Source organism: Myripristis murdjan, chromosome 5 (assembly GCF_902150065.1).
Source record: "Myripristis murdjan chromosome 5, fMyrMur1.1, whole genome shotgun sequence".
Lineage (NCBI taxonomy): Eukaryota > Metazoa > Chordata > Actinopteri > Holocentriformes > Holocentridae > Myripristis > Myripristis murdjan.
In genome coordinates, this window is record NC_043984.1 from 22,635,270 (window position 1) to 22,652,297 (window position 17,028).

Sequence of the window (17,028 nt, forward strand, 5' to 3'; positions counted from 1 at the left end):
CATCCATTGTAATCTCTGAAAGCTGCAGTACACTTGAACTGTAATTTCTCAAAAACCATACAAGATATGAAAAAGGTGTTTCAGGCTCATAAAGTGTTGCTTTCCTGAAACAAGCACAATAATAAAGAAACAAAAAAGAGTGCATAAGTGTGCTTTGCTGAAGCACATATGAGGTAGTAATGAGGTTAACAAAGTGATAACACTGTGACAGTAACTAGAGTTCAGCACTGTGGACAGCGTGTTAGCACTAACAGTAACTACAGTTCAATACCATGGACAACGTCTTTGCTTGCACGCACCATGTAGGGTGTGTGGCAGGTATAGCCACATAGGGCATCTAACAAGACAATCTGGCTAACCACTTGGCTTTAAGGGTGTCTGAATTTAACGGCAAGCTTGTACAGTACATACAGTTCAACACCATGGACAGAGGCACAGTGTATACATATCAAATCACCGTGATATAGCCGACAACAACAGCCATTTCTAGGCAGAGAACCCATGGTTCATTTGAATTGCATATGCTTATCAGATTGGTAAATTTGATTATGGTCATTCTATGGTTATAACTCTGTGCATTCAGGCATTTACAGACTGCACTCTCTATGTGGACTTTTATTTTGAAATATGTTACTTAACCCTCTAAACAAAGTTCCCTTTATTTATTTATTAAAAACAAAGGCTGGTAAAGATGCGAGTTTTTTTTTTTTTTTTTTTAACACACACACACACACACACACACACACACACACACACACACACGTATACAATACCATAAATATAAATTCTTTATGTGTTATTTTATTTTATGCCCCCCATGGGTCTTTTCAGAGGATTGTTGATTTTATTCATTTGAAACACAATTCAAATCAAGTGAATCAACACTCAAACATCATGGTAACCTCTGGGAAATGGCGATAATAGGAACACCCCTCAGGGTCTGTGCAGGTACTCAGTAAGCATGTTGTGCCAGTGACAATTTATCTGAATGTTTGATAGTATCCCTCTAAAATTGCATAAGTTGTCTCGTGGAGGCTGTGCATGATGATATGTGAATAATCGGCGCGTGTTTCCGTCTTTGGACGCTAGATGGGGCTGTGCCATAAACAGCAGTGTATTTTTGGCTCGGTCGGCCCCTCTCGCCAACATCGACAGTAAGAGCCAGTTGCCTAGTGACGAATAACTAGCTACTGATGATTTCCTGTGTTTTCAAAATCTCGTCGCTGGCACTTAACATTAATTAACTAAGTTTTAGAAGCAGCTTTTTCGCGATTAGCTCATCTTTACGGCCACAACATGTTTAGAAGTAACTGTGTAACTTCTTATCCGCGCTGAGAGTCTTGTGTAGCGTTTCGGATACACCGCGTTATGAAGACTTGTTAGGAGTGATGAATAATTATATTTTCATTAGAGTCGTCGGGAAAGGCAGCTATGGAGAGGTGAACTTGGTGAAACACAAAACAGACCGAAAGCAGGTGAGAAGCAAAAGTTAATGTGGAGTTCGTCACGAAATTTTTAAGGCGTCAGACGTTTACACATGTGGAAATCACATCACTAAGCCAGAGAAGCAGCCCTGCTAGCGTCAGGTTAGCTTAGCCAACTTGGGCTCAAACGCCTCGGTTTGTGACAAGCAGCTGCTCGGATATGTGTGGTGATGATGTGTGTTGAGACACCTGGGGTCTAGAAATACCACTCCTGTTATCAGACTGTTATCAGATTTACATTACATCAAAGTTATGCCTGGTGGTCTGTAGCACCCACAGAGCTTGAGGGACAGTACAGACAGTAACTCGACTAATATCTAAAACACTGGCAATTTACACAAAATAAATGCCGCTCTGGCCACTATGATCCTAGTTTTCCTGTTATTCCTTATTCACCAATGAGAGAAAAACAACAAAACAGCTTTTCATGCCTTAATGTCCGTTTTATCCATTTCTTATCCATTTTGAGGATCATTGACTCATGAATTTGTGAAACTCTGGTCTAGGACAGAAAACATTTCTGAGCATAACATATGGCTCTCCCCACAGCCAGAAACCAGACAATTCAAGACTTGACCTTGTATTGTCATCAAGATGTAAAATCTGGAGCAATGCAGAGGATGAATAATAATGAATGTTCTGTGTTTTACATGCATATTTTGTCTCTCTTTTATCTTCAGAAAGGATACAACACAATGGAATAATGCTAATTTGTGCATGAAAATTGGTAATTCTCTGGGTTTGCCTAAAATTTAATCCAATGACTGTTTATTTGATCAGCTAAATATTTTCCATCTTGTGATGACATTACAGATTTGTTTCTTAGTTTTCTGGTTTCTTGCTTTGTAAATGTTCATAAATATAGATTGATAAATAGAGTATTTATCCTTTCACTCTGAATGCGGCTATTTCTTTTTCTTCTTTTTTTTTTTTTTTTTTTTGCCAGTATGTCATAAAGAAGCTGAACTTGACCGCATCGTCTAAGCGGGAACGGCGTGCTGCAGAGCAGGAGGCGCAGCTTCTGTCCCAGCTGCGACACCCCAACATCGTAACCTACAGGGAGTCTTGGGAAGGAGATGACTGTCAGCTGTACATCGTCATGGGTTTCTGTGAGGGAGGTGACCTCTACCACAGACTCAAGCAACAAAAGGGTGAACTCTTACCCGAGAGGCAGGTGGTGGAGTGGTTTGTCCAGATTGCTATGGCACTTCAGGTATGTTGTAATTATGAAAACATAAGTCAATAGAAATTAAGCATGAGGGTAACCTACATGTGACAATATCTGAAGTGACTGCAGTGGGTTTGCTTTGTAGTATCTGCATGAGAAGAACATTCTTCACCGGGACCTTAAAACTCAAAACATCTTCTTGACGAAGACCAACATCATCAAAGTGGGGGATCTTGGCATCGCACGGGTTTTGGAGAACCAGAATGATATGGCCAGCACACTAATCGGGACCCCTTATTACATGAGCCCAGAGCTCTTCTCTAATAAACCCTATAACCACAAGGTATTTGTTATATGTGCACACTTGATAATATCATCTTTTTGAATAGGAATAAATTGAAAAACATCAGACTGAGTGAAGTCTTCCTTTGGATGGCAGTAGGCCTTACCTGTACTCTTTTTTTTTTTTTTTTCCCACAGTCAGATGTATGGGCCTTGGGATGCTGCGTGTATGAAATGTCCACATTGAAACACGCCTTCAATGCCAAGGACATGAACTCACTGGTGTATCGAATTGTGGGAGGAAAGGTGGGTTTCATGTCGAGTTCTAGCTGCTATTGGTTTTTCAACAAATTTGTCAAAATAATTTTCTCAGAAGCTTAGTGTTTTCAAGAGAATGCCATAAGAATTCAGGAACTGATCCTTTTGAAAAGGGCTTACCAAGGCACGCCAAAAAGCTATTATTAACCTATATATGGTTAAACATATTTAAAACTGGCCAACACAGCCTCCATCAGGGGATTAAAGAGCTAAACACACATGCGCACACACACAAAAACATGCAGGGTTATATATATAGAATAAAGACAGGTGATAAATAAACAAAGGTAGGTTATGTACAGAGAAAGAACCATGTACAGTAGAAAAGTACAGATTATTTCAGAAATGGGCTGGGCTATTTAAAACATGTATCAGTGTAAAATAAAGACTTTTATGTATTTTTTGTGCATTGGAATCCCCTCTTTTAAGGTTATGCTTGAGAACCTTTTGTCCAAAGAGCACCCAACTACAGTATGAATATTGTTGCACACTTGAAAACTCTGCAGCATTCCAGCCATATCTATTTTCTTTAGTTCATGGACCTTTTTACAGCCCTGTCCTGATTCTGAGTTTCCATCAATCACATAATGATCTTTTCCCTTGCTTTTTTCATCAGTTGCCACAGATGCCCAGTAAGTATGACCCCCAGCTGGGAGAACTCATCAAGAGCATGCTATGCAAGAGACCCGAAGACAGGCCTGATGTGAAGCTTATCCTCCGACAGCCCTACATCAAAAGACAAATTGCCATGTTCCTTGAGGCCACTAAAGAGTAGGTGGCACTGGTAGCAAACTGCTTAGCTGCAATTCTCAATTCTATTTTGCTTTACAAGGCCTCTATCCACCTCTGTGTTGCTCTGTCTTTTGTTTTCTGCCCCAATGAGCCGCTAGCACTAAGTTAAAGCAATTCTTAGGTGTCTGTGTTTGTTTGGGTTCTCACCACACCAGGAAAACTGCTATGTCAAGAAAGAAAGCTGTGGGGGGCGGTGGCGATAGCAGGGCCAACAGCGCTGCATCTGTAGTGTCATCTCAGCCAAAGCCTGAGAGGCTGCCACCAAGTACCCAGCCTGAAGCTTCTGCCAGGGGGAGACGGGTGAGCCTGTGGAAAATAGCCAGACTGCTTTTACACGCAGAAACTCTTGGCACCTACCTGTAATTGTGGCTTGGCACCACATGCAAACAATAAGAAATATCACAGACATAGGACTGTGAAAAGTAGCCAGCAGTAAATACATGTGGATTGAGATTCATTTCACTTTGATTTGACACGAGTGACAAATCAATGATAAGCCTGAGGTGTCCTCACAACTATGTTAGTTAAATTTTCAACAATTTAAATCAGTCTGATACATTTTCAGTTGCTTAAAGATAGTATTCTTTATTGATCATAGTAAGTAGTTATTCCTGTTATATTGTTGCTCTGATGCTAAATTCATCCTTATTACACTTTGTCACTCCAGTGCAATTAAGGTGAAAGCTTATATTCAAGATGCACAGTGCAGATACACCCTTTGCAGAACCCTATACCTTCATAATGTTCCTCCTGATGAAAGCTGTAGTGGGAAATTGTAACTTGAAACAGAACATACAGTACTCTTACATCTTTATCTTTTGAGTTATAACATGTATATAACATATTACATGCAGGTTTCTCAGTGTTGCTGAAGTCTTGTGACCATTTCTGAATACTTTTCCTCATTATTCTAGGTTTGTTCTAACAGATGTTTTTTTTTTTTCCTACACTCTCAGACAGAGGTTTCACAACAAGATAAAGAACGGAACGGTGTCTCAAACCAACACAGAACCCAGACACCTCCAGTGCCCAAATCTCCTCCACCTGATGCTCTCAAAGGTAGCAGTGTGTCCTTGGCAACGATTAGCAACATTAATATTGATATCCAGCCGCAGGAGGATAAGGACCTGATGGAGAGACAGGTTCAGCAGCCCCAGTCAGTTGTGACAAATCACCGAGCAGATAATGAACCTGTGACTCACAGTGCACCCAAAGACAGGAGGGGAAGAGGGAAACCAGATCCTTCTCCCCCTCCTTCCCCACTCCAGCCCCCTCTAAAGCCAATATCAGGTGTTGCGAGAAGGGGAGGACAGGAGAAGAGGCCACCCAATGGATTGTTAGGTGTTCGCTCACAAGCCACACCGAACCCTGGAGATAGATTTCCTGTCTTTGTGGAGAAAAAAACGTTGGATGTGGATGATAAGGATGATACAATGGAGTTACTCAAAGAGGCTGACATGGAAAACCCAAAGCACGAAGATGAGAGACAGACTTTTGTTTCTGTCAGCGTCCCTGAGAGGAAGTCTGCACACAAACCCGGTGTAGAAAATGTCAAGGAGGTTTTGGAAGTGAATATAGACAGTAAAAACGATACTGTGAACCTCCTCAAGGGAGCACCAACACAAAGCATTACCTCAGATGTCCAAGTAAGTGCTTGTAGTGATGGAAAAATACTTATTCTGTCATGTCATTATAATGCATTCATTTTCTTCTTGTCTGTTTTTATAAATGCTAACTGCTGTCTTTGTAGGATAGTCTAGAATCCACTGAGAAGCTGTTGGAGCCCTTTCCTCCAACCACAGCATCGGTGAGACTTAAAACCCTTGTGCTCATTCTGTGATTGTTTGTCAGACCAAAGCCCATAAGCTTACTTTATAACACTGCCAACACTCGGTGGCCCAAAGTGGAGGTTTTCTTTTCCAGCATTGTTGGACAGTGTTTACTGCAGTGGAAAAAAGGACTGTAATTGTGTCTGTTTAGGAGCCTCTTCAAGGGGAATCTCCCTTAGATGCTGTCAAGCCGAGCCTGTCCACTCCAGGTCCAAGTCCTCCATGCATTTCAATGGAGCCCTCTGTCTCACAGCAACACAGGCAGAGGAACAAGAGACAGACACATGGGGATCAGGACAAGGTAATGGCAAAGTAGAAGTAATGACAGGTAGATGACACAAAGGAGCTTACGAGATAATAAGTGCACAGAAAGAGTGGGTGTATTTAAATATGTATAACAACAAACAGATCATCTGGAAACAATTAAATGATGTCATAGGATTGGACTTTATCTTAAAAGCACATGTTTAAAACCAGTGAAACAACATAAGAAAAGTTTCGGGTAAGTTACTGAATTACTTAGGCTACTTAAATTTAACTATCAGAATAATTTGTTTCACATGCTGTCTTAAGATTGTATCAATGGACAAAACTTGAAACTAAGGAAATTTAACCTTTTTTTTTTTTTTTTTTTTTTTCCAAATATCTGTTATAAAAGTAAACTGTTATAAAGAAGCAATGTGTATTGTTTTTCTCCTGTATGAGACTTTTGTGTTTCTTATCTATGATGTCTCTTTCATAACATCATTTTGACATGTATCAAAAATAAGATATATACTGCAAAGGCATCAGTTTTGTCAGTTAAGAAACTCCTTGTTGAATGCCTTATTGTTGCCCAATGAGTTGTCAAATGCAGTGTCCCAATACGTTTCCCTCCTGTCTAATATTTAAGCTGTTTTCTAGAATTACATTATACTACAGTATTGCCAAGCTAGTGAATGAAAAATTTAACTCGGGGATCTTGGATCTTGCTTTGCCTTCTGTTAGTCTAAGGTGGCCACTCGTAGACCCTTGCCTCCCCCGCCTGCTGACGTCCCAGCCCCGGAAGGGAAGAGGAGGAGCAGAGAGAGCACCGATACCAAGAAATCCACCGTGGCTGCATCAACCACATCAGTTAGTTCCTGTCAGGACAGATTATTACCACTGCCACAGGTGAGAAAGCTGTCCACCCCCATACAGTATATGAAGCACTATATTACATTACACATGTGCAACGTTACCATGCACCCATGTATCTGCTATCTTTAACTAATAAAAAATCCTACTTTATCCCACTCACACTTAAGTTTAACAGTGGCTGAACTGAGAGCTATGCATGACTAAAATTATTGGGCCTATTTAACAGGAAAAACAACCACATTAAGTTTAAATAAGTTTAAATAAAGTCCTGAAGAACAGACCTTTACAACATAAAAGCAATTGTGCACATGAAAAACCTTTTCTGCAGGACCGTCCTCTGTCTGCTCGAGAAAGGAGAAGACTGAGACAGTCCCAAGAGAGCACCAGCCAAACAGGTACTCATTATCTTTTTTCCTGAATTTAAAGTAGAATATTTATAGTTTGCACAGAATTTAAGTTTTATTATGTGGGCTTTTTTTCTAGCTTTTCCTGCAAAACCTTGTTTCTTTTAGAGGCCTCTGAATAAATTAACTCTTTTTCACATTGGCATTACAAAGATGTAAAAATAATAATAAAAAAAAAAATCTAGACTTGGTACTTGAATGTTTTTCTCTTGTTCAGCTTAGTTTTTGGGTCCTCTACAGGTGCTGCAAGAAGAGCGTCTCATGATGTCACTTCCTCCAAGGCTGAGCACACTCCAGTCGTCCGATGTGTTTCAGAGCCTTTCGCTGAGGCCAACAATAAGGTGTAGATACTATAGATGAAGCCATACTGTGGCTGATTTTTTTTTTTTAATTAAAATGGAACTGAAATGTATTTTCCTGCAGCAGGATAAATTTCTGGGACGGAGGTCAGATGAAGATGAATGCAGCTCATCCACAAGTTCCACAGAGCGCTCAGAGGGCGACTGCAAAGAAGGGTGAGAGCGTCCAGATAGGGTGATGTGGCATATAGGGCAACTTAATGTGTAAAACTTATAAAAACCTCACATTTTCTTAACTCCCACATATAGAACTGCCACACTGTATGCTGCTTTTAATAAATGAGCCTCAGCACTTACATTTGTTCCACTTTCACATTACTTATATAATTCTATAATCCATGTTTTATTTGTTTATGGATCCTCTGCAGGAAGACTGAATCAAATGACATTCAGGATCTAGTCCAGATGATGACCCAGACTTTGCGAATGGATGGCAGAGAGGGTGTGAGCGAGCTGGAACGAGGCTCTACCACACTGCCAGAGTTTAAACTGAACAGGAAGTACCGTGACACCCTGGTGCTTCATGGGAAGGCTCAAGAGGAAGCAGAGGATTTACGACTCAGCCAATTACCAATGAGTTAGATGAACTTAAATACTGTTTCTGTTATCATCAATCAGCTGTCCACTGTCATGCATTCTTCTTTTTAACAATTTTTTTCTCCCCATAAGACTCCACGTCTGGCCCAGCAAAGATCCGCAGAGCCATCGAGCAGCTGAGGACAGATGTGGTGAAGGGCCTGGGTGTCAAGCTGCTGGACAGAGTCCTGGAAATCATGGAGGAGGATGACGACAACAAACGAGAAGTAGGGACACAAACAAAACACATAAGACCTCTAGATCACACCTAAGCTAATACACTGCCTCTTATTTATGAAGCCATCAGAGAGTATATAATATAAGAGCATATGATGACAGCCTTTTTTAGCTTACAGTGTCAGACCACAGTGTCAGACAAAAAAACAATGCTGAAGAGAATAATTGGGTCGGTTTCAATAACTACTGCATGTGGCCTTGTTGCATTATTGCAAAGAACTGCTTCAGTAGGGCATACATCCACTGAGACCTGACATGACGAGAATAATGTCACTAGTATGATAAAGTTAAAAATCATATAGTCATTTTTAAGATCAAACTTGATCTATGTGTGCTCCCTTCATAGCACAACCCTCACTATGCCTTTCAAAATGCATTTTAGGAGTAACATAGTCTGGAAAGTGCAAAACTGAATTCCTCTTGAAGTGCAAATCATGTGTCTTGGTACCTAAGTGATCTCAGCTGTGATCTTTTTATCTCACATCGCAGCTGTGCCTTCGGGATCAAATGGGAGAGGAGAAGTACCAAGCCTATGCTGTGATGGTGAGGCAGCTGAAATTCTTCGAGGATGTTGCCTTCAAAGTTTAGAGGGCTGCGTTGGCAGCCCAAGCGTCACCTTGTAGTGGCATTTCCTTGACAAAACATGTGAAACTACGAGAGAATGTACACATGAGCCAGAGGATGGCCATCACAAGGAAATGGCACTGCTTCACACTCCAGCACTTCCAGCTAGTACGATACCAACGCTTGCACAAGAGGGAACTTGATCTTTGTGAGTAATACTGCAGCTTGCAAGCAGAAGTCCAGACCTGATCTCACACACAAACTGAAGGAGCAATCCAAGTTCATTCCCCACAAACTTTAGGCTCAGTGTTCAAGTGAAATTTAAGTTTGACAGTCTGGGGAAGCCTCAGCGTTAGACCTTTGTGTCTATACATTTCATTGGTTACTGTAAATGTTCTGCCTATCTGAAACTGTATTGTGATTTGCTGTCTGTTACCCTTTGAAGCAGAAAACATGGCAGCACAGAACTACTGTTAATGATAAAGAAAAAGAAATTCTGCTTCATCCTCTCTCCTTTGTGGTGGTACAGTGTTACCATTTCCTTGTTTGGGTCTTCTTGCCTGTGCATGCATTTTCTCGGATGCTTGTAATTTTTGTGAGGCACTCTTATGCAAATATGGGTATCAAGTTTTTGTACCGCAATTTTCAGTACAGATTGAGCAGAAAATCATTTCTATAATTTCTAGAATCCCTATGCAAAGATCGAGTTATTTTAAGGCAGACTACTTGACGTTCTGTTTACTATAGTGATACTAGTTATAATGCAATTCCAAGAATTGTGCCTATGCTGTATCTTTATTGACATTAGGTCTCATTTGAGCTGTATTTTGTATTTTCTTACACACAAGATGATACAGTAGATCATGTATTGTAGATATTTACATTAAAATATTTCCAATGAATGCAAAAATTATTTATTTCTCTCAGTTTACAGTTTTTTTTTCCACATAGTTTTGAGAACTGGAACAAGACAAACAAAAACAACAGTGACAGCAATAATGTCTCATTTTGCTGCTCCTCACTCGAACATCCCCATTAAGCCTTTTTGAGGAAAAAAAAATCCTAAATCACAAAAGAAATGTCTCATTTATAAAACACAGACCACATTGGATGTTTGTTAATTCGAGACCCTGGTGTTTTACCATTGACTGACAAACAATGTAACAACATTATTCTTCCAAATGCTTCAAATTTGAATTTTCACATTCAAAGTAAATAACATTATAAAAAAGATGTGATGTATATGCAGCTGGGTTTGGACAGCTCGGAGTTACTTGTGCCTCTTCTTCTTGAGGCTCTCCTGAGGTTTCTGGTTGGTCTCCCCGCTGCTCTCTGGTACAACCGGCTGCCAGGACAGAGGGCTCTTTCTGTACATTGGCCATGGGGGCAGAGTCAACTGAAAACATGACAGAGAAAAAGTCAGGAAACAGTATGAGGATATAGTTTCCAGCACCTCCCTCCCTCCCTCAACGTTGTGCCCTGGTGAATCATCGGAGGTGAAACAGCAGTTTTTATATTATTCAAAAATGTTGTCTTGTTCCATCTACAGTGTTGCTTCATTAGTAAATACACAATTGGACCATCTTTAGTCATGCATGAACTCAGCTGCACTGGAGTAAATGTGCAGCACAGCTATACCCTACTCCTTCATATAGCCTAAATTAAGCAGAGAGAGAGAGGGAGGGAAAAAAGAGACTTACCACACAGGACACTGCAAAACCGGCCAAAACTATGTACACTGTCCACCCAAACTGTTCAATGACCAGACCATATATGAATCCAATCACCTGACAGTGCAAAAGACAACAGTGTACTGTTAGGTGAACACAGGCAAAAAAAAAAAAATGCCATTTAAGTGTGATGCTCTGAATAAATAGATCCTGTATTTTAGGGATAGTTACCGCTGAGATGAGAATTATTCCCTGGAAAATCTGCTCAGCCAGCTTCTGGCCTTTGTAATCCTGTGACAGACAGTGGCAAGGACAAATGTAATTTAAACAGATACAGTTTGTGATACCAAGTCAATACAAGGTAAGCAGAGTAGTGGGTCCATATAGAAAACGCTGGCTGTTGTTGGCTGCTCATTTTAATTGACACATGATGGCAAACAGATACACGGGGTAAGAGTTCAACAAGAATCACTAATGCCATATGGTCCAAGTGTACGGATATGCCTCAGCATCAGTCAGCCTATGCCTCAGCATCAGCCAACAAACAGCAACCCCTTCATAACACTGAACAGAGAGCAGCTTGTAGTTGTATTGTTAAATATCACTCTGTCACTCTGTGTTTTGTTAAATGCATCTGATTTCGTATTTGGAGCATGAACTTAGTGGAAAACTCCACATGCAAAGCAGGTGTCGGCTGTAAGACGTATTAAAGTTTAAAATACTAGAAAAGTTGTTACCAAATAAGTAGTCAAATTTTAACTTAAGTTAATTTTGCATTAACGCTAAAAATAAGTAAGGTTAGATATGACAACTGAAAGAGACACGCAGCGTTTTGCGCGCTGCTAGTCAGCACAGCTAGCTGACTGAGCTCAAACGGAGGAGGACTTCAACCAAACACATTTTGTTTATGCGTTCAGTTACTTATGTCTTACCATATATGTTGGAATGGAGTTGAATATCGCCAGCATCTTTGTGTTCCTAGAAAGCTAAATAAACAAACGGAATACACTCCACACAAATGTAGATTTGATTTCCGGTTGAAAATGCTACGTAGTTCTGTCAAGGACCCCCTCCGGCTGTTCGCGACGGTCATAAGTCCACAGATCTGCGCAGGTTCACAGAGCTACAAATAATAAGGATCGGCTCAAAGGGCTTGTTTTTAACACCATCGTAGTTTGGCATCAGCGGAAACTGGCGTGAGGACACATGAAACGAGCGCCAGACAATATAATCCGCATATTATATGTTATCTACACAAATATCCGTTTTAGGATTCCCATTTTAAATCATGTTATATTTAATGCATGCAATACATCACCCCATTACCGGCATAGCGCAAACGGCAGGATAATATAATTTAATGTAATCAGGCAAACACGTGGACGCCTATGACTACAAGCAGGTCAAGTGAGGGGTACAAACTTGTTGATGTTGAGTTGGCACTTTGGCAATAACGTGGAGTAGTTTTGAATGTTTTTTTTTTTTTTTTTTTTTTGCAGCCGGTTGTGTGTACATCGCGGAAGAAGAAAGCAGCACATGAGTCGTTTAGCAGCATCAGGCTGAAGGCAGCTGTGTGTTTGTGTGTTTCTGCAGCCGCCACGGAGCATGCAGCAGCGTTTCGTCCTCAGTTTTCTTTAGCCAGCTGACTAACATCGTGTCTCCATACACATCATCACAGAATTTAGTTTTCTGTGTTTTTTTGTGACTCTGCAGAGCTGCCGCAGTGACGAATGAGGGCGTCGTCATGACCCTGAGGAGAGGTGAGTTCATGTGGATGAAATAGTTGCTTTTTTTCATTCTTGCAGCTTAGACCACAGAGCAATAATCTGTGTACAATAACTAGTCAAATATTTGGCATACAGTTGGTGGGTGGCACCAGTAACAACAGTGCAAACTGGTTCCACAGCAATAGTGTGGCACTTACAGGTGCAAAAACATTTCTCAACACAGAAAATTAAAACTGATCAATTAATTCATCAACTAATATTTCCTTAATGAGGTTTTTTTTCTGTTTCAGTAAACGTGATCATTCTTGTGCTGCTGGCTGTGGCCTTCTTGATCATCGTTCAACGCAATCTCCTGAACCTCAATGACTTTTTGCAGAGAGAAAATCCAGGTGTGGTTATTTTGCACTGTGTGACCTCAGTTGCCCTGCACTTACATGTGAAGCTGCTGTTGTTTTAAGCATATCTGGCATGTTTTTGTGAAAATGAACAGATATTAAAATGAAATCAAAAGCTGTGCCTGAAGTCCTCCACATGTCCTTTTCCCCAGATGCAGTGCCAGGTGTGATTCTTCCCTTTGAGTCTGAGCTGTCTCCAAACCTCAGACTGGAGTCGGTGAGGACGGGGGAGGAGATCCCTGTCCTCATTACTGCTGCTGAGGAGAGACTTGGTGCCGCGGTGGCCGCTATGAACAGCATCTACAAGAACAGTAAAGCCAATGTCGTGTTCAGCATAGTGACCCTGAACAACACAGTGGATCATCTAAAGTAAGACGTAAAACGAATGCGTAATGTTACGTTCACCCATTTGCATATCAGTCATAATATCTTCAACCTTTTCCTTTTTTTAACAACAGAGTGTGGCTGAGCAAGACGGCACTAAACAACATTAAATATAAGATAATTGTTTTCAACCCTGAGACCCTTGAAGGAAAGATATCCAAAGATCCCGAGAGGCTTGAGACCGTCAAACCGGTGAGACATGTCACATTTTGCACTACCAACGAATAAATATGAATGTTTACTTAATTTCCTGCTGCGTCTACCAGCTTTTTTCAAACACTTTGTTTTTCAGTTGACATTTGCCCGGTTCTATTTGCCTGTGTACATACCTGAGGCAGAGAAAGCCATCTATCTGGATGATGACGTCATTGTACAAGGTATGACACCGCCGTGAAAGACATGCGGCTCTTTGGCTGTGGATGCAGGAAAGCATCAGTCTCTTCAACAGCTTACATTCAATCAGAATATATTGTTTTCCACAGACCATTTCACTCATAACTCTAAGACAAAATGTACAAACTGCAATCTGCTCTGTTTGGGCCCAGGGGATATCAAAGAGCTGTATGACACCAGCCTCAAACCAGGACATGCAGCTGCCTTCTCAGATGACTGTGATTCAGCATCTGCTAAAGGGTTCGTTCGAGGAGCTGGAAACCAGGTATGCTCTCCTTCAGCCTGTGAGGACAGAGGTGATTGCAGGGCTGGTGTCCTCCCTACATGGTTCAAGCCTCACCATGCACTTACTGTTGAAATGCATCTTAAAACAGTTAAATGTTGTTAGTCATATACCTTTAACTTCTTAATCCATCTTTGTTTGATGTATTTTACTTTTATGGATAAATAGTGAAATGTGGTCACGTCACCTCCCACTGAGATATTTACAACACAGCTGACTCAAGGCAAGCTGTCTTTTTAGCGAGAGGAATGACTCACACTTTAATCTCAGCTGGAAAAGCTTGCTATTTCCACACTATTGCTGTCACTGACACCATTTACACCTACACACAGTGAATGCAGCAGGTGTAATACTTCCATTCACGCCTGCTCTCTGGGGGTTGTCACAAGGCACTCTGGGAAATGCAGCACATCACTTTTTGAAGTAAAAGTGGGCAAGGCAGGTTTTGTGAAACTTGAGTACACACACATAAGCACACACTTCATCAGAAAATAACTTATCTAATGCACAGCACATCCCAGGGTGTTTATATTTAACTCTGTGGAGGATGTAGAGGTGGCATTTTCCTCACTAGGCCATCTGAAATAGATCATTGTGAACCATGATTAACATAATAAATGTTTGCCTTTCAATAGAATAACTACATAGGCTTCCTGGACTTCAAGAAGGAGGCGATCATGAAGCTGGGGATGAGGGCCAACACGTGCTCCTTCAACCCTGGAGTGATGCTTGCCAACCTGACTGAGTGGAAGAACCAGAACATCACCAGGCAGCTGGAGCACTGGATGGAGCTTAATGCACAGTAAGATGGGATTTGGCTCTGGGTGAACCATTTTCTCAGATTTAGAGGCCGCCTTTCCTGCTGAATCAAAAGGAATTTCAGCCAAAAGTCATTCTCTATTTCTGTTCTATTTAAAAAGTGATGTGCTTGCAAGTTGTCAGCCAAGGACATGACTGCAAAATCATATTATTGTTCATGATGAGTTAAATTGATTGCTGATATCACTGGTCTCCCCAGAGAGGATCTGTACAGTAAGACACTGGCAGACAGTATCACTACCCCGCCTCTCCTCATCGTCTTTTACAAACATCACTCCGTCATCGACCCCATGTGGCACGTCAGGCACCTCGGTAAGTAGGTAACACTTAGCTACCGACACAACACTGGAAATGAAACACTGGCACATTTATCGTTACTCTAGGATGTTTGTATTTGAAACATCCATTGCAAATTATATTCCATTTATGTTCATTCACAACACAGAGTCTCCTAGTCACCAACACATTAGTTTAATTGCGGCAAGTGGAAATTCCAGTTTGATTAACGGCAGACATAGTCATAATAATTCAGTATAGTGTGGAATTCCCACAATATTTTCCAGTTTAAGCAGCATCTAATAATCACTACATTGACACCAAACTGTACAGTGAATAGTGTGAAGATCAGAGAAATGTAAAACAAATAACTTTTTTAAGGCAATACCGGCGCTGGGAACCGCTACTCCTCCCAGTTTGTGAAAGCTGCCAAGCTGCTCCACTGGAACGGACATTATAAACCTTGGGGAAGAGCGTCCTCCTTCTCTGAGGTGTGGGATAAGTGGTACATTCCAGACCCCACGGGGAAGTTTCATCCTGTGCGAAGACACAGAGGAGACTGAAGATGGCTCTCATGAACTGTGGATCATCAGCCAGCCCTGTTCCAGCAGGACCAAGCCTTTTGACTTCTCAGGAACAAACAGTACGATGCAACATCATTTCACTCACCAAACCTCTATCTGATCTCTGCCATCCTTCAGACCTATAGACCTGTGTGCCCTCAAAATGCCTTGAACATATAGAGATAATCTTTCGCCAGCACCTACCCTACACGTCTTATCGTTGCTGTTTCTATCCTTGATATGGTGCTGTGGAAAAGTGTTTCTATCCATCTTTGGTACAGAACTTAAATGCCCTTGAGATTGCTATGGTCTGTGCTTCTCTTTTGATATTTTGATATATGCAAACTGTTGAGAGCAGCTTGTTTTATATTGTGTATTTTTGCATCTAAAGATTGTGTCCTTTTGCTCAGTAGAAATCAGAGAATCACACAGTATGGATAGATTCCTTGACAGTGTCGTAAGACCACCTCATACTTGAGCCAGCTTATGTGACAATTCTCTCAAGAGGTGATCAGTGGGAAGTTCATTAATTATGTTTACGAGAAGCTTAATTATTGTCAGTTTACTTGTATCACCAAATCAGAGGATTCCACAAAAGTACCTCAACCATGACAGAGTAACTCAGTTGGTCCCAACCTCACTGAATTTTTAACCGGTTCAAATAATTCAATTTCCATCTAATAATCAGTCTAAGATTATTATGCAATTTGCCATGTAACTGCTTTGTCATTACCCCACTTAAGTATTTTTGTGAGTGTTTAATTTTTCATATATGAAACACTAAATTTATAGCCACAAGGGGATTCTCACCAGTATCAAGTACAGCTTTGACTGCTGCAGTCAGGTTTATGCAGTTACACCCTGCATGCAACTGTGACCCATCTTGGCTTGAATGGCCCCAGCTAACGATAATATACCAAACATAAAAATCCAAATGAACATGAATACAACACTATTTAACCCATCAAGCTTGACAGTGGATGTTTTGAGTCAGGATTTTTGCTGTGGTTTTTAAACTTTATATGCAAACCACTAACCAAATCACACCTCTTGAATGCGTGAAGAACCTAATTTAAAGTTTGATCAAAATTCTCGTGCTTTATCCCTTCACTGTATTCAGTTTTATACTTGCTAAAACATTCACCTTGCAGGTGTAAATATGTCATCCTTTTGTAAAGCAGATGAAATAAAAATACATTTGTGACTTCCAGTGTATTGCTGTGTATGTCTAGATGCCATTTGTTCCAAAGTTTTGTCCAGTTCCGCTAAAACATCTAAGCTAAGTTGTACTTCCTAGTTTCTTCTTGTAAACTAAATAGCACATAAGGAGCTCTTGAAAAGTTGAAAAAAAGTGTTCAGGAGATGGTATAAAAACATAAACCAGAG

At 40.8% G+C, this 17,028-nt stretch overlaps 3 protein-coding genes across 4 annotated transcripts; 2 read left to right on the forward strand and 1 right to left on the reverse strand.

The window, feature by feature from the left end:
• Window positions 1-1,209: 1,209 nt before the first annotated feature.
• On the forward strand, window positions 1,210-10,034 carry nek4 (NIMA-related kinase 4). Of its 2 annotated transcripts, none has more exons than XM_030051927.1 (16): window positions 1,210-1,475; window positions 2,431-2,697; window positions 2,798-2,995; window positions 3,133-3,240; window positions 3,869-4,023; window positions 4,200-4,344; window positions 5,001-5,690; window positions 5,795-5,851; window positions 6,025-6,174; window positions 6,861-7,025; window positions 7,321-7,387; window positions 7,637-7,737; window positions 7,820-7,911; window positions 8,124-8,332; window positions 8,425-8,558; window positions 9,058-10,034. In XM_030051927.1, exons 1-16 carry the CDS (start codon window positions 1,389-1,391, stop codon window positions 9,154-9,156), a joined length of 2,724 nt encoding a protein of 907 aa, XP_029907787.1. In that variant the 5' UTR covers window positions 1,210-1,388; the 3' UTR covers window positions 9,157-10,034. The 2 variants fall into 2 exon arrangements, with proteins under 2 accessions (XP_029907787.1, XP_029907788.1); XM_030051928.1 differs by having other exon boundaries at window positions 7,823-7,911.
• On the reverse strand, window positions 9,909-11,902 carry spcs1 (signal peptidase complex subunit 1). The gene is made up of 4 exons (XM_030051931.1): window positions 11,735-11,902; window positions 11,034-11,093; window positions 10,833-10,919; window positions 9,909-10,528 (listed from the first exon to the last, which is right to left on the reverse strand). The coding sequence occupies exons 1-4, from the start codon at window positions 11,768-11,770 to the stop codon at window positions 10,403-10,405; spliced, it is 309 nt and encodes a 102-aa protein (XP_029907791.1). The 5' UTR covers window positions 11,771-11,902; the 3' UTR covers window positions 9,909-10,402.
• Window positions 11,903-12,270: 368 nt separating this feature from the next.
• glt8d1 (glycosyltransferase 8 domain containing 1) lies at window positions 12,271-16,852 on the forward strand. Its single transcript, XM_030051930.1, has 9 exons — window positions 12,271-12,562; window positions 12,820-12,918; window positions 13,077-13,293; window positions 13,383-13,500; window positions 13,601-13,685; window positions 13,854-13,966; window positions 14,620-14,786; window positions 15,003-15,115; window positions 15,461-16,852. The coding sequence occupies exons 1-9, from the start codon at window positions 12,547-12,549 to the stop codon at window positions 15,640-15,642; spliced, it is 1,110 nt and encodes a 369-aa protein (XP_029907790.1). The 5' UTR covers window positions 12,271-12,546; the 3' UTR covers window positions 15,643-16,852.
• Window positions 16,853-17,028: the final 176 nt, after the last annotated feature.

What these genes read in the sequence shown, in the direction of transcription:
- spcs1 (XM_030051931.1), bottom strand. Translation starts at nt 11,770, where the DNA reads ATGCTGGCGATATTCAACTCCATTCCAACATATATG. An exon ending in GAATAATTCTCATCTCAGCG is followed by an intron (nt 10,920 to 11,033) that starts GTAACTATCCCT and finishes TTGCACTGTCAG; the next exon opens with GTGATTGGATTCATATATGG. An exon ending in GTTTTGCAGTGTCCTGTGTG is followed by an intron (nt 10,529 to 10,832) that starts GTAAGTCTCTTT and finishes TCATGTTTTCAG; the next exon opens with TTGACTCTGCCCCCATGGCC.
- glt8d1 (XM_030051930.1), top strand. An exon ending in AACACAGTGGATCATCTAAA is followed by an intron (nt 13,294 to 13,382) that starts GTAAGACGTAAA and finishes TTTTAACAACAG; the next exon opens with AGTGTGGCTGAGCAAGACGG. An exon ending in GGCTTGAGACCGTCAAACCG is followed by an intron (nt 13,501 to 13,600) that starts GTGAGACATGTC and finishes TTTGTTTTTCAG; the next exon opens with TTGACATTTGCCCGGTTCTA.
- nek4 (XM_030051927.1), top strand. Translation starts at nt 1,389, where the DNA reads ATGAATAATTATATTTTCATTAGAGTCGTCGGGAAAGGCAGCTATGGA. An exon ending in TTCCTTGAGGCCACTAAAGA is followed by an intron (nt 4,024 to 4,199) that starts GTAGGTGGCACT and finishes TCACCACACCAG; the next exon opens with GAAAACTGCTATGTCAAGAA. An exon ending in CTTCTGCCAGGGGGAGACGG is followed by an intron (nt 4,345 to 5,000) that starts GTGAGCCTGTGG and finishes CTACACTCTCAG; the next exon opens with ACAGAGGTTTCACAACAAGA.